Source organism: Haliaeetus leucocephalus, unplaced genomic scaffold, assembly GCF_000737465.1.
Source record: "Haliaeetus leucocephalus isolate CR32 unplaced genomic scaffold, Haliaeetus_leucocephalus-4.0 Scaffold262, whole genome shotgun sequence".
NCBI lineage: Eukaryota > Metazoa > Chordata > Aves > Accipitriformes > Accipitridae > Haliaeetus > Haliaeetus leucocephalus.
The window spans coordinates 8482930-8510344 of NW_010972698.1; the positions used below are offsets into that span (position 1 = coordinate 8482930).

A 27415-nucleotide genomic window follows, 5' to 3' on the forward strand; every position below is an offset into this window, starting at 1 on the left:
TGTTATTTTGTTCTAGCAGATATAGACAGTGGTGAGATAGTCAAGATGTCAGCTTTCAAAAGTTGCCGACTCAGAGGATGCTGGTTGAATGTTATAGTACAGGGAAAACAACTCTCTGACAGGATCGAGCAGTCATTGGAATTACTTTAATTTCATTTCGCTCCTTAATGGGAGTCTGGCATTAAATAATATGACATTGTATATGTTCTAGCTGCACAATTTAGTGCTGTCAGACCAAGCATGGAGCCCATTGGAAAAAATAGTTACAAGAATTTGACATAACAGAAATGCGATTATTCCCTTCTTTATTTTTCCCTTAATCATCTTCTATCCCCATGTAAGCAAAGTGCTAATGATGCATAGAAAGATACACACTGATCTAATGTATGACAAAGTAACATTCACCTTCCCATTAGGGCACCCCTTGCTTGAGACAGTTGGTGGTTAAAACGTCAGATGTATCATTCCCTACATTAGCCAGATTAGTAGCCTGTTTCACCGTTTACCTTTAAATGTTGGGTAATGGAACTGAGTCTCACAGAAAATACAGTATTCTCTGTGTGTGTATCTATATGACTGTGTTCAAGTACAGGTGACTTAAGGCAGCGATACAGTAATCTATTCATTAAAACACAGGTGTGAAAATTAGGTCTCCCTGTTTCCTTAGGGCCGTCCCTTACTGGTATTTATACTGGACTAAATTGATGCCATTTTAAAGATAACGCAAATGAGCTGTGAATATGTAGAATAGTGCCTTTGATTTGCTTCAGTTCTCTAAGTGGCCTGCTGTAGGCAGCTTGAAAGCAGTTGGTAAGCACTTAACAAGGCACCTTTTTAGTTTTTTGTGACAATGTGATATAACCCCCTGCCTCTGAGTAGCAGCTGGGACTGGGGGGTGGCGTTCAACTCACCTAACTTTAAATATCTGCACTGTAGGCTTCAGTTTACATGTAGACAACTGATCAGGCAGACTTCCCTTGCCTGTCCCATATTTGGAGCCTGCCTGAAGGTCGACTGCACCCTGGCAGTGGCTTTTATTCTCCGCTGCCAGTAACGGGAGCCGGGGTGAGCAGTTGAGATGGCTGCCGGGCAGCCCCGGGCAGGTCAGGCAGGGTGCACCTTGCTGCAGAGGGCTGCATTCACTCTGGGTTACTGTTGCGGTAAGAAACGGGCAAACAGAGGAAAGATCAGTGTGTTAATTTATGATTAGGTAAAGAGGAGGATGGTGCTGAAAAAGGAGCTACTAAACAGGGACATTCAGCGCTGTGGAAACAGGCAATATGATTACCCCATGGGTAAGGTAGTAAAGAAACAAATAGCCTTTCTCTCCAAAACCAAATTCCCAGCAAGACAACGAAGGCTTTGCACTTCAAAGTGTGTTAATTAACCTAGCCAGTAGACACCTGTTAGCTTAATTAACTGTTACCATTTCTGTAGACACAATGCCAAAGCAATTAACCAGCAACTACATGTGATTTCTAGTGATATATTCAAGCATTACATTTTGTGAAATTAGACTTTGACTAAGTATGGGAATGATTTAGTTGTTTTTAGCAAAAATGAAAAACACCAAGATGAATTAACCAAACAGCACGGTAATTTGTAACCTTTGAATTGTATTGTGCTGTGTGTAACTTAGAACTGAGGCCTGTAGGACTGTTGGCATGTCTAGATTGGTTTCTGATGTTTAAGAGACTAAAGTTGTGTGTAATTATCAAACCTCCCAAGTAGCAAAATGGTGACTATCACTCATGCTACTGTCTGTCCACAGAGCACAAAAACAGCATCAGAACCCCCCCTAGCTCCCTCTGTTTCTGAAGAAGAGGATGAAGATGATGAAGAAGAGGAAGATGACAATGAACCTCCACCTGTTATTGCACCACGGCCTGAACATACAAAATCAGTAAGTCCCAGCTTTGGTTAGCACTCTATTTGATGTAATTCAGAGCTGCATGTTTCTGATCAGACAGCATGTGCCATTCGTGGATGAAGGCTCTGAGGGCTGGAGTCCTGCCATGACACAGTGCTTCATCCAAGCCACTGACACCAGGAAAATCTGTTTTGAACTTTCACTTTTAGTCGTGAGTTTCCTGTGATTCTGATAGGGATCCTGAATTTATCTTAGTATCACATAAGAGGTAGCATTCTGTCTTTTAATGCTGCCAGTGTAAAAATGAGCAACTTTGTCCACAGTATCTCTGTAGGCTCTCTGTCATCAGTGGAGAGAGCGGTCATCAGATGCAGTTCACACTCTTGCAGGATACATAGGAGAAACTGTCCCCTGGAGGTACCTGTCCCGCTCCACAGACTAAGTAGCTAAATGAACAGCTTAGACTACACCCTTAACTTTTACAGAGCTGAAGCTTGGTGAGAAAAATCCTACACAGCTTTGCATTGTAAAGAGAAGGTAGGTCTCTGAATGACTGGAATGCGGTTCCTAACGGCCACTCCCTAAAGCTTGAAATACCGATGGGAAGTCAGTTCAACAGTTATGATCAGAAGAGGGGAATGCTCCCTGCTTCTATTCAGACATGTGCCAACTAAGGAGTCATTTTGTTACCCATGAAAACACACAAGCATCAAGGAACAAGGTTCTGGGGCCCTGGACAGATCTATTTCTGTATCCTTGCAACACAGTACATTCATTGTTTCAGTCATCTTTCGGAAAATCAATGAAAATTGAACATTATACTGGCCATGAACTTGTGTAAAACTAGCCTTTCATTTTCACCCGTTCAGTTTGAAAAGTGGACAGCAAACCCAGACATGTTAAGAGCCTTGGGTGTGGCAAACAGCATCTTCCTAAGGGTTTGCATTTGAAGTATGATCTCAGGGGCATCTCTGCAAGCCACGCTTCTGACACAAAATAATTTCTTGTCACAGATCTACACACGCTCTGTAATTGAACCTGCCGCTGCACCAGCACCAGCTAAAGAAGCCACCACTCCCCAACCTGAAAACTCAAACACAAACACTTTGTACAGAAACACAGACCGGCAGCGAAAAAAATCCAAGATGACAGATGAGGAGATCCTAGAGAAACTGAGTATGTATCCTGTATTTCTTGTCTGATAAAGCAGTGTACTCTATGCATGTCTCAGGATTATATGCACCAAATGTTCATCCTCAGTTTAGTGTCACAAAGTCACTTACGACTCCCTACACAAACTGTTATTGTGCTTAGAGGAAGCAAGAGAGCACTCTGGGTATTCCTTCTGCCTCTGAGGGCAGCTATGACAGGGCTGGATTTGCCTGGGCTTCCTTGTATGCTAACGGCAAAAGCAGGGATTGTTTCTGGTTGAGCAGAAGGCTATGACCTAGTTGATGACCTAGTGAACTCCTGTGTGCTAATGGACAAATTGAATTTGGGTTTCTAAATTCTCTTCAGACTCCTGACTTCTCACCAGTCGTTGGAGCCAAAATACTTTGCAGAAATCTGTTGGGTTTGGGCAGGTTTTTTGTTTGTTTGGGGTTTTTTTACCAGTAGACAGCTACAGCACAGCTGATTCCTTCAGCCTCAAGGAGCTCTCCTGCCCTGGATACTCTATTGGTGTCGGTTTTATGATTGTTGTTACTACTACTACTACTTCTATTAATATATCAGAGGGTTTTTTAATAAGAATTCTATGTTTTCGTCAGAGAGGAAGAGGTGTTTTCAATGTGCCCCAAAAGAAAAAAAAAAATAATAACAATCCTTATTTTATTTCTTAGCTTTATGCTTACAAAGATGTATCAGAGACATATCTGTGTGGTGTGATCAGGTAAAACTGCACTGCAAGCATTTCTCAGGAGCCAGCCTCAAGCACATCCACTGTATATTCCTCAGATACATGGCACTTTGTCATAGCTAATTCCCAGCCAGTTAATACTATTAGAACCCTAGCCATTGGCCCCAAACCCCTGCGCAGATCATACTCTAGGAAAACACATCAAGCCCTGCATGACTCTGCAGTACAACCAATTTAATCTGCTTCTTGCACATAACAGCTGCCAGTGCTATGTTCTCACATAATAAATTGTTGGGTTCATAACATAGCCCAGTTTACTCTGTGCCTACCATTAACTCTCAGGTCAAAAAGTGGATTGATCTACATCTCCTTGTGTTTGATCTCAAAGCCAATAACATGCTGTCTTTAATGGGGGCAACTGCTTCTAAAGGGATGCAGTCTGGCTGTGGCTTCTTCACAGTGGTTGTCAATGCTCGTTCTTGTGCTATACCAACCTTTTTGTCGTACTTGCCCTTCCACTGAGGGCTGGTGTGGCTGCAGAGGCTGAAGCCTTCCTCAGCTCTGAGATTTCAGCTGCTTGTGTAGAGTTTTCTGCACCCTTAGCAGGTTGATAGGACTATAAGGAACTGAATCTCAGTGCCATTAGGGAGTATCCAAGGGATAAGTTCGATACCTTTAGCTGAGGGCACAATGAAATAAATTCCAGAGTAGATAGTTACCTGCAGGTATGTCAGCTTATAAAGGGAGGAATTATAGCTTCTTCAACTGAGGCTAAGTGTTTGAGGCAGACTTCCACCATGAGATCTGCAGGTACCCTGCATACATGAACGTAAGTATGCGTATCGTTTATTCAAGCTTCCGTGTATGCCAGATTAGGACTGAGCCCTTGAGTTACTGTGGGTTATATCTTGGAAATGTTACATGCTTTCATGCTTTTTCTTTTGTAAGAATTTGATACCAAGTGAGCAAGGTCTGAAGGTCTGCCTTGGGCAAATTGTGATGTGGACAATGAAAATCTTTTTGTGCTTTCATGAAGCTATCTGAACATGGGGGTGATGCTTTTTTGTTATAGTCCTGGGCTAATTATTTAATCATGTGTGGTGGTTGTTTGTTTTAACTCGTATGACTTCTCCACCTTGCCTACTTCCCCCACAATTGATTTTATGCTACTTTTAGGAAGATGTCCCCTGCCCTCTTTTATCTTAAATTGCTTTCATAATTCCTTTCTGCTTGAAATAACTTGGGTTTTTTTAGAGCCACTTTCATTACAAGTTTTACTAGGAAGTAAAGCCTGTAATATTGAGATAAGATCAAACAAAATTCTGTCTGTAATGAAATCATGAGTATGTTCCACTGTAATTATAAAACAGAAGTGGCCCAATTCTGCTTTCTTATCCACTTATTTTAGGACTTGATAAAGGAAAATGCTTAAAGACATCAAAATAGCTGGTATGTTTATCTTTTGTCCAGAGTAGGGAGTGTTGCTCTAAACTGGAGCCGCGTACCAGTCACTTTGTTGATTTTAGTGCTGTCATATTTGATGTGCATTGGCTTAAGCGCAGGAAACCAGCCACAGACAACTAACTTGTGAAAGCAGCTACTCAAGTTTTGAGGAGAAACTCCAGAAATCTGAACTGCAAAATCAGTGGCAGATTTGTAAAATTCTTTTTCAAAATATTTGTTCTGCAGTCTTTTTCTTTATTCTTTTCTAACGTGAACTTCCATGAACTTCTGATACCTGTTTTGATAGATACACAGTGCCATTAACTAGCTGAAAATAGCACCTGGCCAGACACTGACAACACTGTTTTTCCTGTTGTCCAGCCCAGCACAGGATTACAGCGGTGTTTGGTTTAGTACTGCAGAGTCTCATGGGGATCCCTGTCTGGGGGATGGTTAAGCTCAGCAGTGTGAGCAGGAGGGTATGCTTTCTCATCTCACATCCCTTCTTCCAGTCAGTTAAAAGGGAGTCCCAGAGTCCTCTGGTCATATTCTTCTTGACTGAAGAGTTATTTTGTAGTGGAGACGCACTATAGAGAAGCAGAATGAAAGCTTCGTCTTAGGTTATACATTTCAGTGAGATGAAACTACAAAAAGTTAACCAGGTCCTGAAAGCGTTACGTCCTTGGCTTGGACTCCAGACAGTCCAGTTACTGTGACTCTTGCAGGCTGGCACAGCAGGGCAGGACCACTTCAGGCTCCTTGAGACTGCGTCGGCATCCTCAGCCAGCAGGCAGGCGCTCCCCCTGCCGTTAGCAGCGGGCACTGGCTGGCGTTCCTTGAGTGCTGGGTGAGGGGAGCGAGTACCGTGGGGCAAAGAAAACCTCTGCTCCTGCAGCTCTCATTAGTGATCTTGCCAAGGGCAGCAAAACTGTTCTAGCAGGGAGCATACCAGATGGTGTTGATGCGCCGTCTTCTTGCCGTGCTGGCAGGCAGGATTCCTGCCTAGGCATCCAGTCCCATTTGGATGCTAAAGCCCTCTGTTCCAGAGAAATGGCCTGGGCAGGGGAGAGAGGTGTTTGTTACTACTTACAGTGAATGGTGCATCACCTAGTTTTGTTTTGGATGCACAGGTGAACAAACAAGTATGTGTTTGTATTTGTGATACAGGAATATTGCCAGATCAGTCAAACAAAATATGCTGCGAAACCTTGGCAGTCTTTCCTCCTGAACTAAGCTTCTTACAGTATTTCAGTGATGTAGGTTCCAAGTTAAATCTTTAGAAGTCATTTGCATTGAGTGATCACCTTAGGCTTCATTGCTTGTATTTTATCTAGGAAACTACCAGACCAGAAAAAAACAATGTTGTTTTTTTAATTATTCCTTCAGATTTGTTTATCAGATTTTGGCTCTTTCAATACAGTATTCTAATTACTTCTTTCTTTCCTCCCCGCTCAGCCTGCCTACACCTCCGAGTGGGCAAATAGCCGTAGAGCGGTGCATGCTTTAATTTTAGCTTTCAGTAGGCCATGAGCTGCACAATGGCTGCTGGACCCGGACTGTCCCAGGCCCTGTGCCGGACAGGCTGGCCCTGCCTTCCCGCAGTTCTGCTGCAGCGCAGAGCTGCCGGGAGGCGGCAGCACCCCATCCTTCTGCCTGGCTTCTGAATCGCATCACCTGTACTCATGAAATTATCAGCATCTCATTTGTGCAGCTGTCTGTGTAACACTAGCACCTGAGGAACACTGCTGTTCTTGTTATCCATCACGGCTGTGCTTATTTGTGAAGACCAGCATGTGGGCAGTGTTGAGCGTGCGAGTCAAATGCTACTTACTGCTCCGAGTCAGGCTGAAGAGAAGCAGTGTGGTTCTTAAAATGGCACACAAGCAAGGTCTTCTTCAGAATTGTAGCCTGGTAATAAATGATGAAGGTCATAGTTCTTAAAGCCCCATAACTATTGATTATAACATGAGATGCTGTTCTTTAAAAACATAAAGGCGTTCTTTTGGCAAACTGCTGAAAGGTTGAGAAGATCCCCTCCTGGAAACACTTTGCAATATTCTTCCTGTTCTGAAAATGGCACCTGTTCATAGAAATTGATTCCAGAACCCAACGTGCATTTAATTTTCGGAAGTATTAAACCTTCTGTTGAATCACGCAGAGTATTAATTCCTAAGAAAATAAAGGCTGTGTTGTTCCAGCTCTCATTAATGTTTATAGACAACAAACACTTGAATTGGTACTTGTTCTTTTCTGATACCTGTCTCCTGTGAATGTTTTTCCATGTTCTTAGTTTCCTGTCAAGGTAACTCTCCAAAGGACTGTAGAAAATCAGTCTTCGTGGAGGCCATCTGTGCTACGGAGCTGCCTCTGTTGGTGGTGGTGGTGGTGTTACCCAGCTGACTACAAATGGCTCACAGCCCCAGACAGTGGGGCAGTATTTCTGATCTGCTGGAAGGTGGTATCTCCATTTTTAAGTGAGCATCTTTAATTTTGTTTCTTTCAGGGAGCATTGTGAGCGTGGGAGATCCTAAGAAGAAGTACACTCGATTTGAAAAAATTGGCCAAGGGTAAGTCCAATCACAGTTACAAAAACATAGGCCAGGCATTTTGCTGGTGTAGTATCAAGTGTGAAGTCAGGCAAGCTCCAAACATGTTCAGACACTGGGTTTAGATTCTCCTGTCTCTCGGTGCTGATCAGAATTTATAACTGTGGTCAGAAGGCATCATCAAAGACAACTTGATGCTGGCAAGGAGCAGTACCGGGAAGATCTACCGTCCCTCAAGTGTGTGGCACCTGTTTGCTTATTAGGAGAAATCATTTTTGTATGTCTCAAAATAATATGGCCACGCTAAAGAAAGGAGAAAAAACTTTATTGCCTAAAAGAGCAACTTACCACCTGATAGTTGTCAGATAAATAACAGTTCTCAGTAACATTTCTTCCAAATATTTTGCTTAAAAGCATATGCAGTGATCAGGATTATAACCACATAGTTTAGAAACTGAAACCAGAGCTTAAATAATAAGTTCTCTTTTCTAGCAGAGGTAGTAAAACCCAGAAATTCAGTAATAAACACAGTGTTGATGCACAAAGTACTTGATGAGAAAATGATTATCTGCCTGATGGCAGACCACTAGTGGATCCTGCAGGTTTTAGGCATTTACTGAAAATAATCAGCCAAGCCATTCCCTTTTGAAACCCAATTTTGCTTACTGCAAATAGGATTGATTTGAAATATTTCCTATGTGAGAAGGCAAGAACAAAAGAAATCACATCAAAATTAGGTATCTGACTTGCATTTTAAATATGGACAGACTCCCTGCTCGGTCAAAGTTTCCTTGGCTGTGTTGTCATTCCAGGAGGAGTAGTGCCATTTGTGTAACACCAGGATCACGCTGCTGTCAGTGTATGACAGAAGCTGTTTACTGACATCAGGAGATATTTTTCTGCCTTAACTGTGAGGTTTGAACTCGGGGTAGCGTGTTGCTGACCTGGGACTGATACATACTGCAGAAAGCCAGACACACTCATGCTCTTTCCCTGGCAGGCTTTATTGTAGATATATCTTGTTTGGTAGGGCACTTGTGGGAAGGTGTTTCTGCTCCACTCATTGTATAAAAACCCTTTCTCAGATTCCGGCTTGCTTTCTACCCGAAGCTTTGGTTCTTACTGTCATTTGTAAAATGTCAGTGGACACTTAGAGCTGTGCCAGTCTCTCAAAAGATAAGTGTCAGCTGAAGAAGTGAGAGTCAGAATAAACATGTGTGTGAAGCAGATTATTGCTGTCACCGTGAGAATATGACCATCACCCTCACAATCTTTTATTTTGACAGTCCTAGGATTGAGCTTGTACAAAGGTGCCTCAACAACTGGTGGAAAGACAAGTGGCTAGTATCTGGCCTAAAAGGGTATCTAAATTGATTTCCTCCAGCTTTTAGTACAGCCTGAAGATTGCATGCCCTTCTTACAGAGGAGTGAGTGTGCTGCCGTAACCAGCTCATGACTGTAATGCCGCAGGTCAATTTACAGTGATGGGGAAAGATCCTAAAGAAAAAAATCATCACAAAGGTAATCAAACAGGACGATCAGGAGGAACCGGACTGCTGCATGGCTGGGGTTAGTGTGTCTGTCTGCAGCAGGGCTGGGCTGAGATGCACTGCCTCGGATGGTGCTGATGTGCTTAGGTGATGCAGGTGCCAGTTCCTGAGCTGCCTGCCTTTGCAGTGAGTTGGGTACAGTTAGGCCAAAGGCACTAGTAGTGTTGCGAGTGAGTAGTTTTTTAGTAGCTGCTAATGAGAGCACTGCAAGGCAGCAAGAGACGTGGCTGCTTAGAGAACTGCAGGTAGAGAGCAACTTCTTACATAAGGAAAAGCAACTTAACTAGCACATAGCAGTTCATGGCTTCATACAGCTGGTAAGTTAATAAACAGTGTGATGGTTTTACAGCCACTTTGCAGTGAACGGTAGTCAGCAGGCCTGTGCTGAAGAACAGGTCAACTTCAGCGCTGAGTCTCTGGTTTGTCATCTGTCTCCAGTTGAGAACTGAAAATGCTGCTGACACCGGAGGAAACTTAGTTAACTAGTGCTTGATAAAGAGGCTGTGTTTGCTCAAGCAGTGTTAGCTCTTCCTAGAAAGACAAATCAGTATGGAGCCATGAGCAGCCTGGGTTCAGGTTGGTTTTTTTAACTTGTACTGCACTGCATCACAGTGACACAGATCTAATTGTGGGCTCTGGTACTTGCCTAACTGCATTAAACCCAAGATATTGCAGAAGCATTTAAAAGTTAGATACAGATCAGAAATTATAGTTGCTTAGAAGTAAAAGTTTGTAATGCAGAATTGCAGAACCCTTGCAATTAATTCACAGCTTTACTTAAATTACTCACCTTTATCTAAACTCCTCACAGATGGCCTGGAGCATACCAAAAGCATCCTAATTTAAATAGCTGGTTTGAAATAAACCTGACAGGACTCTGCTCAGGAGGTAGAGCACAGTGTTAGCAAGTCTGAATAAATGGTGTTGGCTTTTTATGAAAACAAATCGGATTAATCTTGACAATTAGTCATAGGAAAATGCATTTGCATTTATATTAAAAGAATACGTAGCGTGCCCAATGAGAACATTGTTCTCAACACAGACGTACAGTCTCTGGTGCCTGTTGAATTAAAATGCTTCAGAAATATTTCAGCCTGCAGGTAAACAAACAAGCCGGGGGATCATGTAAAAATGAGCAAACTGATTTTGGCATTTTCAGTCACTGGGACACTTGCTGGATGTGTGTTCCCACTCCTCAGAATTCCCACCCTGGCTCTCCCTTGCCTCACTGCCCGTGCAGACGTGGGCTTCTTAAATGATGGCAGTGTAAACTTGTGGTTTAGCTCAGAAGGAAGCCCCATTAGGGTTTACAAGCCTGCAGTTGCTTTTAAACCCAAAGGGGTTTCCTCTGATCGTGGCCTTTCCGGCCCCTCACATCGTTACAGGGGAAGAACCTCTTTTAACGAGAGGCAGATGGCAAACAAAACCCCACACTGTCTAGTCTGCAGGTGAACACGCCATTTATTCCTGGTGGCTCTACAGCGCAACCTATGTCTGCCACAGAAGCAAAACACAGCATGAAGAGTCCTTCACATTTCTGGTGCACCTAACAGCTGCTGACGGCTCTTGACACACAAAGAAGCTGTCTAAGGATCCTCTGTTTTGAGTAGTTCTCTATTTGTGTGTGAAACAATATATGCCTTAACCTGCTCTAGCTGTGACCTCGCAGGATGGCTGGAGAATAGTTTCCTTGCATGCTGGAGAAAGCTGTGTCTAGATCCTTTCCTCAAATGGCTGTCACATGTATTCAGGGTTCTCAGAATGACTGCATGGTGTTGCCTGAATTTTGCAGATAGATTCAAATAAGAGGTCTGAGAAGGCACAACTAGACTGTATGTTACATTCCCTGGAAAAAACCACACACGTGTGCACACACACCCACCAAAAAAAGGAGAAAAAAAAAAAAAACAACAACAAAGCAAAACTGGAGAAAATGGAAAAAGAATTAAATACATTATTTTCCAGTTTTTGTAGACACCCTCCCCCCCTTAAGTTTTGAGCTAAAATAATTTAGTATGTACATTTGAGATTTGCACCAGCCCTTTTTCTTCACGTTGGACATAAGTTTTATCTTGGATACCCTGCATGGCAGAGGGCTGGTGGGCTGGTGCGCTGTGCGCTGCTGGCTGAAGGAGTGGATGAACAAAGGTGTTTTATAAACACTCCAGGCAGCAGAAATCTCCTGTCTGGGCTTGCTTTCACTCATAGGGACTAAACAGCTTCTCATTTCTTCGCTGCTGGTTTTTTTTCTAGGGCATCAGGAACTGTTTATACAGCAATCGACATCGCCACAGGGCAAGAGGTAAGTGTCCACAGTCCCAGCAGATTTTGCAGGTATTCAGTGCTTTCCCCTCTAGTGTGAACTGTGGATGGGGCTTTTGGGTCACCGGTAGATCTTAACTGCAAAGGGTATTCCTCTGAAGCACAGACTAGTGTCAGCCTGTGAAGTACATCTGCTAAAGCTTTTCCTCCTAAGCACAGACTGGTGTCAGCTGGCAAAATAGATCATCTGCTGTCTTCAGCTTTTCAGTGAAAGCTCTTTAAGGGCAATGTGGTTCTGTGCCTTAGTAACTGAACACTTACTGGGGCCATCCGCTTTCCAGCAACCATTACACTGAGGTGTCGAGTAATGCCTGAAAAGGTGCCTGCGAATTCCTGGTAGGAGGTCGTGGTCCCCCTGGAATCAGTAAGAGCCTTGGCGCTCTCTGTGCTTGGGCTGATGCTTCACCCATAGCTTTTAAGGCCAATTGTAAGAGAATTATTTTTTTTACTTATTCTGTCTTCAGAACAGGTTGGTGCTCGCTACAGTATTTTTGGTCACAGTCTGGTACCATGTTATATCATCCCTGAGTGGGTATTTTAATGGAGAGAAATCTGTAAAGAAATCCCAGCAAGCTTTTGGGCCTGATAAAGACTATATACTTTTTATTGCCAGTGTAAATGTATTGTTTTAGAAATTGTAGTATCTCTGTTCTCCAGTGTGCGTGAAGTTGTGCTGTTACAGAGAATGTTGGTCTATATATACAATTTAACTCTGTATATTTACAGCATAGAGTCTGCCTGTGGACCTGGCCATAGATCAGTTAGCAATACAAATTGTAAAATCTAAAGATCTGTCATAATGAGAGGCCTTGGTAGGACCCTAGGGGTGGTCACAGATTCCCCTATTGCTATAAGAAATAAATAGCTTCATTATATCGCTTGATTTCAGACAGACTTTGTCCTTATTAACTACCAGAAAGAATGCAAGGAGGGAAGTGGTATCTTTCAGAGAAGGACACACTAGCTCTGTCTTAATTACTAAATATATTAATGTGTCAACTAGCTGATGGAGGCTGCCATCATTCAGTCTCAATTTATCTTAATCACAGCTTCAGACAGTATTACTATTTAGTGTTTTTTCCATCATGTGTTTCATCTTCAAAATATAATGCAAACCTAATTAAGGAGAGATCATGTTTGGGGCGCAGTTTTGTGTTTTAGTCATACTGAAGCTGGCTGACACACACACTGACAAATGAGAAGACATATACCAAGAGCAAAGATCTCTCCTAAACAATACAGTCGTGTTTATGTCCAGTGTCAGTGACAGCCCATTACAGCCCATGAACTGGTCGCAGGGAAGTGGGGGCCAGGGAGGTGAGAAACAGATCTTGAAGAAAAGCGGTGTTAACTGACAGTCCCTGTAGTGGCTGATTTAAAGTGGCATCTTAACATTCATTTCCTTTTTCAAGCCAGAGTTTCTGAATATATACAAACCCTGCCTGAAAATCTGGCTAGAAAACCAGGAATGAGAGCGGAGGGGTGGTCTCTTTCATGCCGTCTCAAGAGCAGGACTAGACAGAGGGGGAGGCTGGCCAAATTCTGTACGGAGAGAACAAGAGGCAGACTTCAAATAGCCACAGGGCCACATCTCCCCACAAGGTGCCTGTCAGGTAGGAGGGCTCCTCTGGGACCGCTGGGGAAGATGTATTTGTAGGAGTCCTTGGCTGGAGCTGAGTTGGATGGCAGGGAGGGGAGTAGGGCTGAGCCCAGAGGGACGGGGTGGCAGAAGCGGGCTTGGCAAGGAGGGCAGGATGAAAAGCGCGTGTGGAGACCATGGTTGCCCGGGGGAAGATGGGACTGGGCGCACGAGCCAGGATGAGGCAGAGGCAGAATGGCTACAGTGGTTCAGAGCAAAAGTGATCATATTAGTAATAAACAGACAAGGTGGTGTCTTAGAGAATCTCATTGCTCTTTGGGGCTACAGCTTAAGAATTCTGATTTATCATTGCTGGCTGTCAGCAAATACATCTGAATCTTACCGGTAGTTTCTCATCCACCTGCAGTGCTGCACTTTATAACTGCTCTTAGAGGTCTACAAGGGATCTAAAAACCCTAAGCCCTGCTTATAACCTTGGGTGTATCCATAAAATACCATAGAATGGATTATTTTTGCAAATAATTGCAAATCTAAACTGTGTTAAATACTATTTAGAGTTGCAAAGTCAAAATTCAAGAAGTTAGGAAGTGCTAGGATTGGGGTTTTTTTGTGTAACCTTAATGATCTTTTTAGTATGGCATTTTATATGTAATGTACGTGTGTGTTTTCTTTCAGTTATGCAGTCAAGTCAAGAATAACAGCAGTTGCTGAAATAATGATCAAAAATCATATAATTGCTAAAGTATTACCAGCTGTTTTTATATATTTTCACAGTAACAGAATCACTTCCTGCTTGCAAAACGTGCATGAATAATAATAGTGGTGATAAACTAAGGCCATTTGAGAAGAATGTAGGTCCAGAGGGTGTTGTTAGAGATTTGTGGTTGATAGTTTAAAGACCATTTTTACAGATTTTACAAGGCAAAATGTATATGGCCATGTGTCCTGTAACTAGTACCCAAGCTAGCAGAGAAATAAGGTAATGAAGTAATGTAAGTAACTGAAGTCTTATGTCTAATAACAAGACAGTTTGGCACAGCTTTGCTACATCATTCCAAAAACACTCACTCCGTGTTCATTCTGATCTTGTGCAACAGACTACTCAAGTTAATGGTTTTCAATGTCATTTTAGGTGGCCATAAAGCAAATGAATCTCCAACAACAGCCCAAAAAGGAACTAATTATTAATGAAATCCTGGTCATGAGGGAAAATAAGAACCCAAATATAGTTAACTATTTAGACAGGTAAGTAGTTCTGGTATTATCACGTGAATGTTCATTTACATACTGCAAGCCAAAGATTAAAAAAAACCCCTTTGGTCACTGGCAGTCTTTATTATTTATCTACTCATATACAATGTATGGGAGGAGATTGCATTTTGTCTGCATTAATCTTTTCTGGCATACGTAGTTTGAAGGCTGTTTTCAAAAACCTGGATGAGCCATATCTTGCTAAAACAACAGCCTGTAAGTTCACTACCTCCATGTTATTTTGTTGGTGGTGGTTTGGAGGTTTTTTTAAGCTGATCATATTTTCTGAGTCTTATGATAAGTGCTGATAAATCATCATAGAAATTATTTCCCTTGGACTGTTCCCACTATTTTCCATTGCTGTGGATGCCGGGAAGACTATGTTCTTGTTTCCAGAAGCACGTAATTTGCCAGTTTTTAAATTGTTTTTCCTGTTTCTGAATGTATTTTATGTAAGGTTTTCCAAACTGTTGACCAATTTCTGTCCTCAGTGGTACACACCCTCCTACCATGGACAACTATGAAAGTTGTGTTGCCTTGCTCCTGGAGTTAATCATGGAATTTATGTGCTAAGATGATGAACCAGATGATGCGATATGTCCTGGTTCAGGATTTATCTTTGCCATTAATAAACTGCATTTTTCACTTGCTTGCCGTCTAAGATGTCTAATTTTTCACTTTTGTGCCTTTCTCATTTAGACTGCACAGATTCTAAGTACCATATAGCCTAGAATGAATGTTTATTCATTTGATTCTGTCTTCATTTAAAAATGACCTGGAAGCAAAAATCAACTGTAGTCTTCTTCGTAAGGTAATGTAGTTATGCACATTCATCTCAATGCCATTGTTTTCTTCTTTCAGCTACCTAGTCGGTGATGAACTCTGGGTAGTTATGGAATACTTGGCTGGAGGCTCTTTAACCGACGTTGTTACAGAGACGTGTATGGATGAAGGACAGATAGCAGCTGTCTGTAGGGAGGTAAGGGATTCCACATGTGCTTCTGATTACTTGGACAGGATGGTACTTCTAAACAGGTGGTAAGAACATGAGTGATTTCATGTTCAGAGCTTTGTTTCTGTGTTGCTTTTATAATACAGAGAAGAAAGAGCATCTTAAGTGAATCGTCTGCCAGTATCACTGCACTTATTATATGCTGTTATTATACTCTTATATACTGTTAATGTCCTATCTCTTTTTTTTTTTAGTTTTACTATTCTCAACTTTGCCTCTTTAAACATTTGCCTGGAGCATGTCTGCACTACATTCCTTGCCTGTAAAAGCAAACATGCTGGTGGCAGAATTTTAAAATAACAGCAAAGAAAAATAGAGACTCATTTATCACAGTCCTTGGCTTAAAAGGATAGCATTCCACCCAAAATGGTGTTTGCTTCTGAAAAATGACTAAGATGCTACTTCGAAATTTGCTGTAGAGCCTAACAATAAAGTCTTTGTCGTGCAACCTCCCACCCGAAAGTGATCCATTTCATACCGAAGGAAGGGACGTTTTCTTTTTTGGCAAACAATAGTTTGTCATATGGATGGAGACAGCACATTCATTGCAGCACCGGTGATTCTGTCTGTGCTTTCAGGGGATAGTCTGTAACAATAATTGACATTTCTTTTTCAAAAGCTAATATGCCTTCATTTAGAAAGTTATTACTCTAATAGTGTTGAAGCAGCAAGCTATTCCTCTTGACAGCACAATATTCTGCCATTACTCACAATTCATCTAGAAATTAAATCTTTTAGAGCCATTTCCTTTCTTGTGTGATGAGATCAGGTCATTAATTTTTACCCTCATGTTTCTTCTTTATCTATCAGTGCCTTCAAGCACTGGATTTCCTTCATTCAAACCAAGTGATTCACAGAGACATCAAAAGTGACAATATTCTTCTCGGAATGGATGGATCTGTCAAATTGAGTAGGTATTCTTGGTCGGGCACAGTGTTCCCAGGATGTGGTATGGGGCTGCTTTTGACTGACTGCCAGTTACCCAAAAGTGATGCCTGTGGTAGTGCGCTGACCACTGCTGCGAGCTAAGAGCACAATTCCAACGTGCAGAGAGGTATAGAAAGGAAAAAGGTGTAAAGAGTGGCTTTGGTGTTTGTGTATGTCCCTTCCAGAGGGAGGGAGTTACAATCTAAAGCTTCAAGTGAATAAAAGCCAATGCATGAAACTTGAGGGTTTTTTTAAGTGGCCAATTCAATATTTCCTTGGCTACAGCACTGAGTAAAAAGAGCACGGCCGCTTTTCCAGATAGATTCAACAATGCATTCTCAGGCATACAGTGGGGATTTCTTTTGCTTGGTTTCATAATTCAAGCTGGCTTTAACAATACTTGTTTTACTCCTCAGCTGATTTTGGCTTCTGTGCTCAGATCACCCCTGAGCAGAGTAAACGGAGCACAATGGTTGGGACTCCTTACTGGATGGCACCAGAAGTGGTGACAAGAAAAGCATACGGCCCCAAAGTGGACATCTGGTCACTTGGGATCATGGCAATAGAAATGGTGGAAGGAGAACCTCCTTACCTTAATGAAAATCCTCTCAGGGTAAGGTGCAAATAAAATCAGATACCACTGTCTTTCTAATCTGTCCCATGTTTTGTCTCCCATGAGACAAAATCCCAGTCACGTCAGCTTGAACTAGTTCCACCAAGGCCCGCTTCTAAAAATGTCACTGGAGCATATCAGCATATACTGCAGCTTTGGTTACGTCAATGGGAGAACCTCAAAAGGAAGTGACATGTAGCCAGTTCGGAAATGTGCCATTTTTGCCTTCAACGATGCTTGAAATTTCTCATGTGGTTTTTAAATTCTCTTTGAATTGTTTCTCTGAATGACAAGAATTTTTCAGCAGCAAGTTTCTCCACTTGGGGAGTTTTTATGAAAAGCATCTCAACTGTATCTGCAGGCAGAGAAGTCTTTTCAAACTCAGATCAGTGCTGGTTGCTTACCTGAGCCTTTCAGGAATTGTCACCGGTTATAGTAATGCCATAATTATTTATTACCAAATACATTTCTGAAAGTGTGTTTTAGCACAGATACTTGTAGTAAACAAATGTGTTTTTAATGTTCTGAAGTTTTCAGTTTTATCCTAATTCCTTGAAATGAAATGACCAGTTCTTGTACCAAATGAGCACGTAATAGTGGAGGAATGTATACCAAGAGAAAACCTCATGACTGATAGCTGAAGCAAAGTTAAATGCTGCACAGGATGCAGGAATTTATGAGGAAATTAATTTTGGCCTATGTGTATATGTACATAGTTTTTGTTAAGGCTAGAATTAAAATAGAGCATGACCTTTAGCTTTTCTCATAGCAGTAAGGCGGTGCTCTCTCTGGTCTATGGCACCCAGACTGCGTACTGCTGACTGAAAGAAGAAAACGATAGCATGGTCAGGAAATACCCCCAGCCATGCTACTTTTAAGAAAGGAATACAACAATTATACAAATTTCAGTCTTCACTCTTTTTGAAAAAAGGTTCCTAAGTTTTCTTGGAAGTCTTCTTTTGGTTTGGTACGTGCCCCGGGGTTTTTGGTTCCGGTGCACACATGTGGAGCGGTGTGCGCTGTGCCACCTCATGAGGACAGATAAGAAAGGAACAGTTTTGGATTCAGACTGATGCTGAATAAGCAGAGTGCACCATAGCTGGCAGGGTGGCAGTAGGCCTGTGTCACTACAGCCCAGTTTTACCAGCAGAGACTTCTGCACATCACCAGTTTCTTGCAAAGAGAGGACCCTAGATTCCACTTGCTTTCATGGAAGACCCTTGCAAAAAATGCATTTGCCTTGTAGAAGGCAGCCAAAGCATATGAAAAGGATTAGCATTACTGGTCTGGATGCTGAAAATTCCCTGCTTCCTTAACCTCAAATGTTGATTAGGGCTCCTCGAGAAGCCTCAGGTCAACTGTTAGAAAGATAACTGGATTTCTTATCTCTGACCAAATTCACACTCAGCCATTCCTGCCCTTAACCAGATTATTTGAGATGCTCTTTTTCTCCATACATGCCTCGTCTCCTGCTGGAGTTAAGATCAACTTGAACACTTACAGCTACAAGGCATTTTCAGGTGTCTGAGTAAAATTGCAGTAGATTAACATCAGGCATCTGAAGTTGGTACCATCTGTATTCGCTTCCAGGAGTCTTTTGCAGAGGTTGTTGCCCCTGAGTTAGGAACAGTGAACAGCTTGTGAGGGACTGCCTGAAGTTCCCCGGTTATCAGCTAGTTTTATTAAGGTAAATCAACCCCAACAGGGACAGGATCCATCTGCTGTGTATGTGGAATCAGAGACTTCAGTGAGAGGTCTCAGCCGCATCCAAACAGGAGAGCTCGTAAGCAAGACCTGGTTTTACAGCTAAGTTTCTTAGCTGATGGCACACAGTAGTTGTTGGGTTTAATAGTCACATTTAGACCACATTCAGGGAATTCTGCAAAGCCTGCAAACAAAAGGATGCTCTTTCATTTTTATGAATGATTGTTTCAATAATGGAAGGCATGCAGGAGCTTTAGGTACTGACAGTAATTTAAATGTATAAATAAATTACAAAGGCATTAAAGGATCATTAATCATAGAGTTAACAGCAGTCTTAATGTAGATGCATTTGTTGTTTTCCACATGCAGAGCAAACGCATCCCATGTTGCTCAGGTTCTTTCCAGCCTATGCAGAACTCACAGGAATGAACCATTTTCCAGCCATGAGCATCCTGGATATTTCTGTGATGGTATTTGTTTTCTCTCACTGTGATTTCCTTCCATCAGGCATATGCCTAGGGCCTGAGGGACAAACATTGGTGTGATAAATATCCTTTGAAATGCAGGTTGGACCTCCCCAGTTTCAATTTAAAAAAACCAAACAAACCAAACGCTAAGCATTTCTGTTTGGCTTTTCATTTATTAACCACAACGCATCAATTTGCCTCAAAACTGTAGCATATTTTCCAAATGCTGTGGATCTTCTACAGTTTCAGGCTTCTAAATCATCTGTATATTGTTCTGTCATGTATCTGGGTGGCCTGGATAACTTTAGGATATCGTTTTCACAGACTGCAGCTATAATTGTATGCCGAATCCTTTCTTGTTTCTTGGTATGTTAAACAAATTAATGAGCTTATTGCCCCTTTGCAGCTACTGCAAACACTCACTTCCTTTGTACTGTACTTGTTTTTCTTTGCTGGCTGTATCATAGGAAACCAAAAGATACATGAGAAGAAGGTACTTCAGCTTCCCATAGACCTTTCTTCTGTTGTAGAAATATTTAAAAGGTGCAGTACCTAGCTAAAGATGACTCTTCCTCATGATTCGTGTTCTGTGAAGAAACAAGCAACTAAAAGATCTCCATTTATCCTGGCACTCCGGTTTCACAGTCAGGTGAATGTAGCTGGAATAAAATTTCCAAGGTTGACATCGGTGCTGTATTCCTTTACCCTAGGAGAAGTAACATCCCTCGGGTAGCACAATTTAAACATAGTGAGGACAGGCACTCCAGCTCACCACTGTGTCTGGTGACTGAGGTCAGCTGCAGATGGACAGGATAAGACTGATTTTTTGACATTAATATAGTGGGAAAAGTAAAGAAACTTCCTTTTATTGTTTTTACTGTAGGATAGTTCGTTTGCCTTTTCGGGCTTGGAAATCTTCCTTTGTATTTATGAGGATAATAACAAAGTCAGTTTGGCCACGGTCTATTTAAATGCCAGTAGCACAGAGCTGTTATCACGGCAGACGTTTTTATGGAAGACTCCTAGGCCTATTTCTATTATTTTTACTGTATATTTTAGACATGTTTGTGCAAGTTTAAGTTTGAATAGTTCAAAATGTTTGTCTTATGTTTCTGAATAACATCTTGCAAAAGCAGAATGAACTCATGTCTCTAGCTCAGCATGTTAGACCTTGGTTACAAGTGAACCACATTAGATAATGCTCACCCTATGTTTGGCAAAATTGCACTGCAATTCCTTGGCCTGAGGAATATCAGGAAGACTTGCTAAGCTGCATGAACACCGTCAACTGCATGGACGTCAGCGTCCTTGGCTTTGCTTAAGAAACTTAAGCTTAGCTTAGGCTAGATGCTATTGAGGAGGAGAAAGGCTGGAATTTTCAAGGGTTTGGATAGGCCTGTGTGCACAGAATGACTGTGCATTCAGATGAGGAGCTGGACGTTCATGCACATCATGGAAGGGAATTCACAGAGGACTCAACCCTTAACACAGACGAATACTCCCAGTTCTGAGGTAACACTTGGCTTTGGGTTTTAAGTTGTTCCAGCTCTTCTGTCTGTGAAGATCACCCTGAAAACATGAAACAAGTGTAATAGATTTAATGTTATCTTTCCTAAAAAAAAAAAAAAAGCAACAAACTTTTCTAAAACAGTGGTTTTGAGAGATGAACTACCCCCAATTCTTCTCACTGGGAAGCTTGCCTGAAACATGAAGATTATAGTTTAAAGGCAACATAGTCTATTCTGCTTTTTGTCCATTTTTGCTGAAATACTTAGTGAACATATTTCTCTCATAGTCCAAGCCACTTTCTCTGTGTCACCAAGCCTGAGCTTTCAATAACCCAACTGCCAAAACCTCTGTCGTGGTTTAACCCCAGCCAGCAACTAAGCACCACACAGCCGCTCACTCACTCCCCCCTCATCCAGTGGGATGGGGGAGAAAATCAGGAAAAGAAGTAAAACTCCTGGGTTGAGATAAGAACGGTTTAATAGAACAGAAAAGAAGAAACTAATAATGATAATGATAACACTAATAAAATGACAACAGCAATAATAAAAGGATTGGAATGTACAAATGATGCGCAGGGCAATTGCTCACCACCCGCCGACTGACACCCAGCCAGTCCCCGAGCGGCGATTCCCTGCCCCCACTTTCCAGTTCCTAAACGAGACGGGACATCACATGGTATGGAATACACTGTTGGCCAGTTTGGGTCAGGTGCCCTGGCTGGGCATGAGAAGCTGAAAAATCCTTGACTATAGTCTAAACACTACTGAGCAAGAACTGAAAACATCAGTGTTATCAACATTCTTCACATACTGAACTCAAAACACAGCACTGTACCAGCTACTAGGAAGACAGCTAACTACATCCCAGCTGAAACCAGGACAACCTCCCATTTCTTCCCTGCAATTTCTGGGATGGGGACATCATTAATTTATTTACTTGCATATCAAAATTAACACACAGTTACTATAGGGATGGAATTACTCGTTTTTCTGATTAGACCACATATTTTCTTTTACCACATAAGTGAAGCTGATCTGGAATTTGGAGACTGCTGAAAGACATAGTTGCAGGTGGCTCCTCTCTGCTCAACTGCATTTTCTTCATAATATATTTGTGCATGCAACTTAACGTGTCTGTGTTGAAAATGAGGTTCCAAATGTTTCTGTTTCTTTACCCAAGGAATAAGCTGATGGATTTACTTTTTTTCATGCAGTTACCATTTTTATCAAGAATAGAGCAAAAAACTTGACTACCTTTGTTTTACGGAAGCTGTACTTTAGGGACCAGTGAGCACTGCAGAGATGCATTTTATGTAATAATCTTTTGAAATTATATAGATAGACCAAATTCACTCTTTAAAATAGCCTGTAAAGCTAGTGCCAATACTTGGAGAAACAAAATGTGCTTTTGCTGATGTAGTTCATACTAACTAGGTCAGCCAATGAAATCAGCTGTCAAGGCAAGATCATTTTGATGTTGGAATAGCTGTGGCTGCATCAGGGGTTTTTTTTGTTGGTATAGAAAAATCATCTCTAACCCTCTGCCAGGGAAGAAACTGCTACTGGAGACTGGACCTAAAAAAAGGGGTCTGTATGAGCAGTTATGGATATGAAGAAAACAGGTGGAGTCTCGTGTTTCCTTTTTCTCTAGGCGCTGTATCTGATAGCTACGAACGGGACACCAGAGCTGCAGAACCCGGAGCGACTGTCTGCTGTGTTTCGCGACTTTCTGAACTGCTGCCTGGAGATGGATGTGGACAGGCGAGGGTCTGCCAAGGAACTTCTGCAGGTAAAATGCGAAGTGGCTGCAAGTGAAACAGCTGTACTATATAATGGTTTTCTCGTCAGCTAAACTCAAAGGCATCAGATGGAACCTCCTCATATTAGTGTCCAGTCTTGGTGCTTTTCAAATGAAAGATAAGTAGAATCATAGAACAGTTTGGGTTGGAAGGGACCTTTAAAGGTCATCTAGTCCAACCCCCCTGCCATAAGCCGGGACAGCTTCAACTAGATCAGGTTGCTCAGAGCCCCATCCAACCTGACCTTGAATGTTTCCAGGGATGGGGCATCTACCACCTCTCTGGGCAACCTGGGCCAGTGTTCCACCACCCTCCTTGTAAAAAAATTTCTTCCTTAGATCTAGCCATAATCTACTCTCTTTTAGTTTAAAATCATTACCCCATGTCCTATCACAACAGACCCTACTAAAAAGTCTGTCCCCGTCTTTCCTATAAGCCCCCTTTTAAGTATTGAAAGGCCACAATAATGTCTCCCCGGAGCCTTCTCTTCTCCAGGCTGAACAACCCCACCTCTCTCAGCCTGTCCTTATAGGAGAGGTGTCCCAGCCCTCTGACCATGTTTGTGCCCCTGTTTTCTGTTTCGGTAGTATATTCAGTTTTACATGGTGGCAAAATAACTGAAGTGGAATGATACCAGGTACGGAGGCCTGAAATGGTGTTGGTGACTACCGTATACAGAGATACAACCAGGGAGGAACCCAGTGAAATCAGTCGCAGCCAAGCGGTCAGATTTGGCTGTGGGAAGAAGGGGCTGTGGGGTGCTCCCTGTCCATCCTGCCACACTCTTAGAGGTTTCTGCCACTGAGCCCCACTTTTAGAGGTTTTTGCCACTGAAACAGGGACAGCTGAGCGGGACTTGTCACAGCTCCATTTGCTGCCTGGCACAGTCAAGTAGATGAGAAACGCTACAGGTTTACTGCCAGGTTTTGTGGCAGTTAAAGAGTTGCAGCATGTGCCACTTGGCTGTCCCTGCTGTGAAGGTGCCAGCCAGCACAGGAGGGGCAGGGGATGGGATAGTAGACACTGCTGTCACTGCAACCCAGAGCGGAGTCCATCAGTGCTCTGCCACTTGTCTCCCTGTTCTTGCCTTGGTACTGAAAACCTGTACCTCAGTGGCCTTCAGAACAACACATGGACCTAAATACTACTGGGATAAACATTTCCTAGAGGTGTTGGAGTTCGCTGAGGAATGGGTTATGCTCCTCATCTTTTTTGACAACTACAATAGCCCATGTCTTTAGAAAACAGGAACCTAAGGAAGTATTTCGAGTTTCCTGAAAGGAGCAAGGCCCTGGGACAGCAAGCAGCATTCCCAGAGCGCTGGCAGGGCAAAAATCCCAGCAAGCTGAAGACACCTTGATAAATGGATTAATAGGATTATGGGCCATGTCTGCCTGTGATAGCAAGGTACTGGACATGAAGACGCAGGTGCACATGGTCCCCTCAGTCCTATTTCTGTGTATTCCTGCTAACCAGAGGAATACTGCTTGAGCCTGTGAGTAACCAAGTTTGGAGAGTAATGGTTCATTTCTTTTTTTCCTTTGGGCAGCATCCATTTTTAAAATTAGCCAAGCCTCTCTCCAGCCTGACTCCTCTGATCATTGCAGCAAAGGAAGCGATTAAGAACAGCAGCCGCTAGCGCTTCAAGCCGGCTTTCTCCCATGCCAGCTCAGAGCAGGACTGAGAACAAAAACTCTATAAAACCTCAACTCTTGTGCTGCAGGACAGATGGATGGATGAACAAACCAACGGTCACAGTCATGGTGGTAGGAGGGAGAACAACCCAGTCCCTCAAGGAGTAAAAAATTATCATTTGTCTTCTTCCTGCTTTCTGGCTCCTTAATTTATTTTTAAGATGAAACAGGGCTTAAGACAGAGAGGTAATGACCGAAAATGCTTTGCTGCCTCAACCATTTCGAAGGTAAAGCAAATTCAGTTGGAAGATTCCCTTCCTTCTCACCCTGTGAATAAGCTGTACATTCACTTTTAAATTGTCAGTTGTTTCTTAAAGACGGAAAGTCCCTTTTATGGGGTTTTTTTGGTATGGTTTGGGATTGGAGAAGGGTCTCCTTCATTCATAAACTCCAGACTGCACTGCCTTTTGAATACAGCCCACTCGCTGGTATTTGCCCAGTCACGGTACTTCTAGATGAGGAAGAAAGTGAAATTGTATTTCCAACCAAAAATGAATCAAGAGTGGGGCAGACAAAACATCCTGTTGAGATACAGGCTTTCAACTGTGAATATATAGTGTTTTGGTTCTTGACAATTTGATTTGTATAACTAATTGTAATCTCTTTGCCTGGATGACAGTCTTACTAAAATGAAAAAGCAGAAAGATCAGTCAGTGTGCTCAGAAAGGGCTCGTCTGATGCAAAGCTGTAAGAGAAACATGAGGAGAGAGCAGGCCCAGCCTTGCCTGGTGCTGAGCCCCAGCAGACCCCTTGCAGAGCACAGAGCAGCCTCAGCATCCGCAGACCCAGGCTGGAAGAAGGCACTTGTAGCAGCAAGCGGCAGCAGACCGGCACTGGGTGCTTGCCTCTTCCTGGGACCGGACTAATCATCCCATATCAGAGCCAAACTGGCAGCGGGCTGCTCCCAAGGTGAATCGTAGCCATGCTGTGCAATGCGCGGACTGGTGGGATTAGCCATCTTGGGTCTGTGCGGGAGTAGAGAAGGGCAAAACAGAGCTGAGTGGTGGTGTCACTTCTGAGGATGCCTACTCTCCTGGTCGTCTTGTAGCTCCTGGGAAAGGTTAGTAGCATCTGCGCCACTCTTGGCAGAGGGGGAGGGAGCCGGGCTGCTCCGCAGGCTCGTGCGCAGGTGAGTGTCCTTTAGGCACGCGAGTTCTGCCATGGAGACTGAGGCTGACGCAAGTGAGCGACAACTTCCGCAGTGTAGATATGTATGAGCCGGTGCAGCAGACAGCTCTGGAAGAAGGTGCAATAAAACCCGGAGTTCTGCACTGAGCGGGAGCAAACGTGTGAAATGCTGAGTGGATTGCAGAAATACTTAGAGGCATCGAGCCAGCCTGCCTTCTGCTGTCCTGCATACAGCAAGCATCGCTGAATGCAGCTCCGAGTTGCTGGGAGGGAGGGAATCCTGGATGTGACTGAGGATTGTGCTTGACTAGTCAACTGATTTGTAAGGGAGCAGAATAGTTTAAGTATGCAATTTGTGGTTTATTGATTCATTTCTGAAAGAAAGACACAATGTGGCTTCACTCAGAAAAAGCATTTGCATGGAGTATTTGTTGCTGTATTTTAGTAGTACAACTAATCAAAGACCTTCAAAACAGCAATTGAAGCAACACCCACCCAGTGAGCAAAAAAAACCCAAACAAGTAAAACAGCTTTCTGCTGTAGATCTTCATGTTTAGGCCTGGTCCTGCAAAGGGCTAAGTAGCCTTTAAGGTACTAACCACCTTCATGTTTTGCCAGTAGGAATGAAGGATGCTTGGGCTATTCTTGAATTAGGCCATTAGCTTGTTTGGCTTCGGCTTCTTATTTAGTTACAGTCTTTGTGTTGCAACTGTCATTAATACTGCCAACTAACCTACCCTCGCTCGCTCTGTCCGTCCCAGAGTCTTTGGCTGAGGCAACAGGCGGAGGCAGTGCTCATTGAGTTACCACAGCTAAGTATGAATTAACCTTTCCTGATTTCCTGGGGAGCACAACAGGTCTGATTTTCAGATGCCCACATCACACGCCGAGGTGCACAGCTCCCGTTTCCTGAACTGGAGGAGCCGAGAGAGCGGCCAGGATCCCGCCGCTCATGCCACAGCGGCTGACGGGACCTGGGCAGGTCCAGCAGCAATGGCGGCCAGGCCCCCCCCATGTATAAAAGAAGCCCCTGGGGAGCGCTAGCGACCAGGGCGGGCAAACAGGTCGTGGCACGTCAGCAAGGAGAATTCCCTATCCTCTGTCCGCCTGGCTGAACGCAGTGACTTAAGGGATAGGGGGCAATGGCGACGAGTTCCTGCCCAGCGCAGCAGGTGCATCTCCTCTGTGCCTACCCCATGTTCCCGGGTGCTCTGGCATAACAGGTGTGAGGCTCTGCAAGTGGAACTGAACCAGGTGGGGACGTCTGCTGGAAGTACAAGACAGCAGAGAGGAAACGGTCCAGGAGGTTCCTGCAGTGTGTGGAAGAGAACTTCCTGACACAGCTGGTGAGTGAGCCGACTAGGGAAGGCGTCCCGCTGGACCTCTTGTTTGTGAACAGAGAAGGACTTGTGGGTGATGTGATGTTTTGGGGCCATCTTGGGCACAGCACTCATGAAATGGAGTTTTTGATTCTCAGAGAAGGAGGGGGGTCAGCAGAACTGCCACCTTGGACTTCCAGAGGGCAGACTTTGGCCTGTTGAGCCCTCGGGAGGCAGTCCGAAAGGGCAAAGGAGTCCAGGAAGGCTGGACATCCTTCAAGAAGGAAATCTTAAAGGTGCAGGAGCAGGCCATCCCCATGTGCTGAAAGATGAGCCGGCGGGGAAGACGACTGGCCTGGCTGAACAGAGAGCTTTGGCTGGAACTCAGGAAAAAAAGGAGAGTTTATGACCTTCGGAGGAAGGGGCAGGCAACTCAGGAGGAATGCAAGTAAGGTTATGCAGGGAGGAAATTAGAAGGGCCAAAGCCCAGCTAGAACTTTATCTGGCTACTGCGGTAAAAGACAATAAAAAAAGTTTCTATAAATACATTAGCAACAAAAGGAGGGCTAAGGAGAATCTCCATACTTTATTGGATGTGGGGGGAAACATAGTGGCAAACAATGAGGAAAAGGCTGAGGTACTTATTGCCTTCTTTGCCTCAGTGGTTAATAGTAAGACCAGTTGTCCTCTGGGTACCCAGCCCCCTGAGCTGGAAGACAGGGATGGGGAGCAGAATGACACCCCCATAATCCAAGGGGAAACGGTTAGTGACCTGCTACACCACTGAGACACACACACCCGTCT

General features: G+C 43.3%; 1 protein-coding gene across 2 annotated transcripts in view; it reads left to right on the forward strand.

Annotated features, from left to right (window-relative positions):
- The window catches only part of PAK3 (p21 protein (Cdc42/Rac)-activated kinase 3), a 38989-nt gene extending 14193 nt beyond the window's left edge, over positions 1-24796 (forward strand). For both annotated transcript variants that reach the window (XM_010569031.1, XM_010569030.1), the window contains 10 exons: positions 1772-1903; positions 2884-3046; positions 7675-7738; positions 11521-11569; positions 14322-14434; positions 15302-15419; positions 16263-16362; positions 16796-16992; positions 22323-22460; positions 24020-24796. In XM_010569031.1, coding sequence (XP_010567333.1) covers positions 1772-1903; positions 2884-3046; positions 7675-7738; positions 11521-11569; positions 14322-14434; positions 15302-15419; positions 16263-16362; positions 16796-16992; positions 22323-22460; positions 24020-24109 — 1164 coding nt within the window. In that variant the 3' untranslated portion in view covers positions 24110-24796. The remainder of the gene's footprint in view (positions 1-1771; positions 1904-2883; positions 3047-7674; positions 7739-11520; positions 11570-14321; positions 14435-15301; positions 15420-16262; positions 16363-16795; positions 16993-22322; positions 22461-24019) is intronic.
- Positions 24797-27415: the final 2619 nt, after the last annotated feature.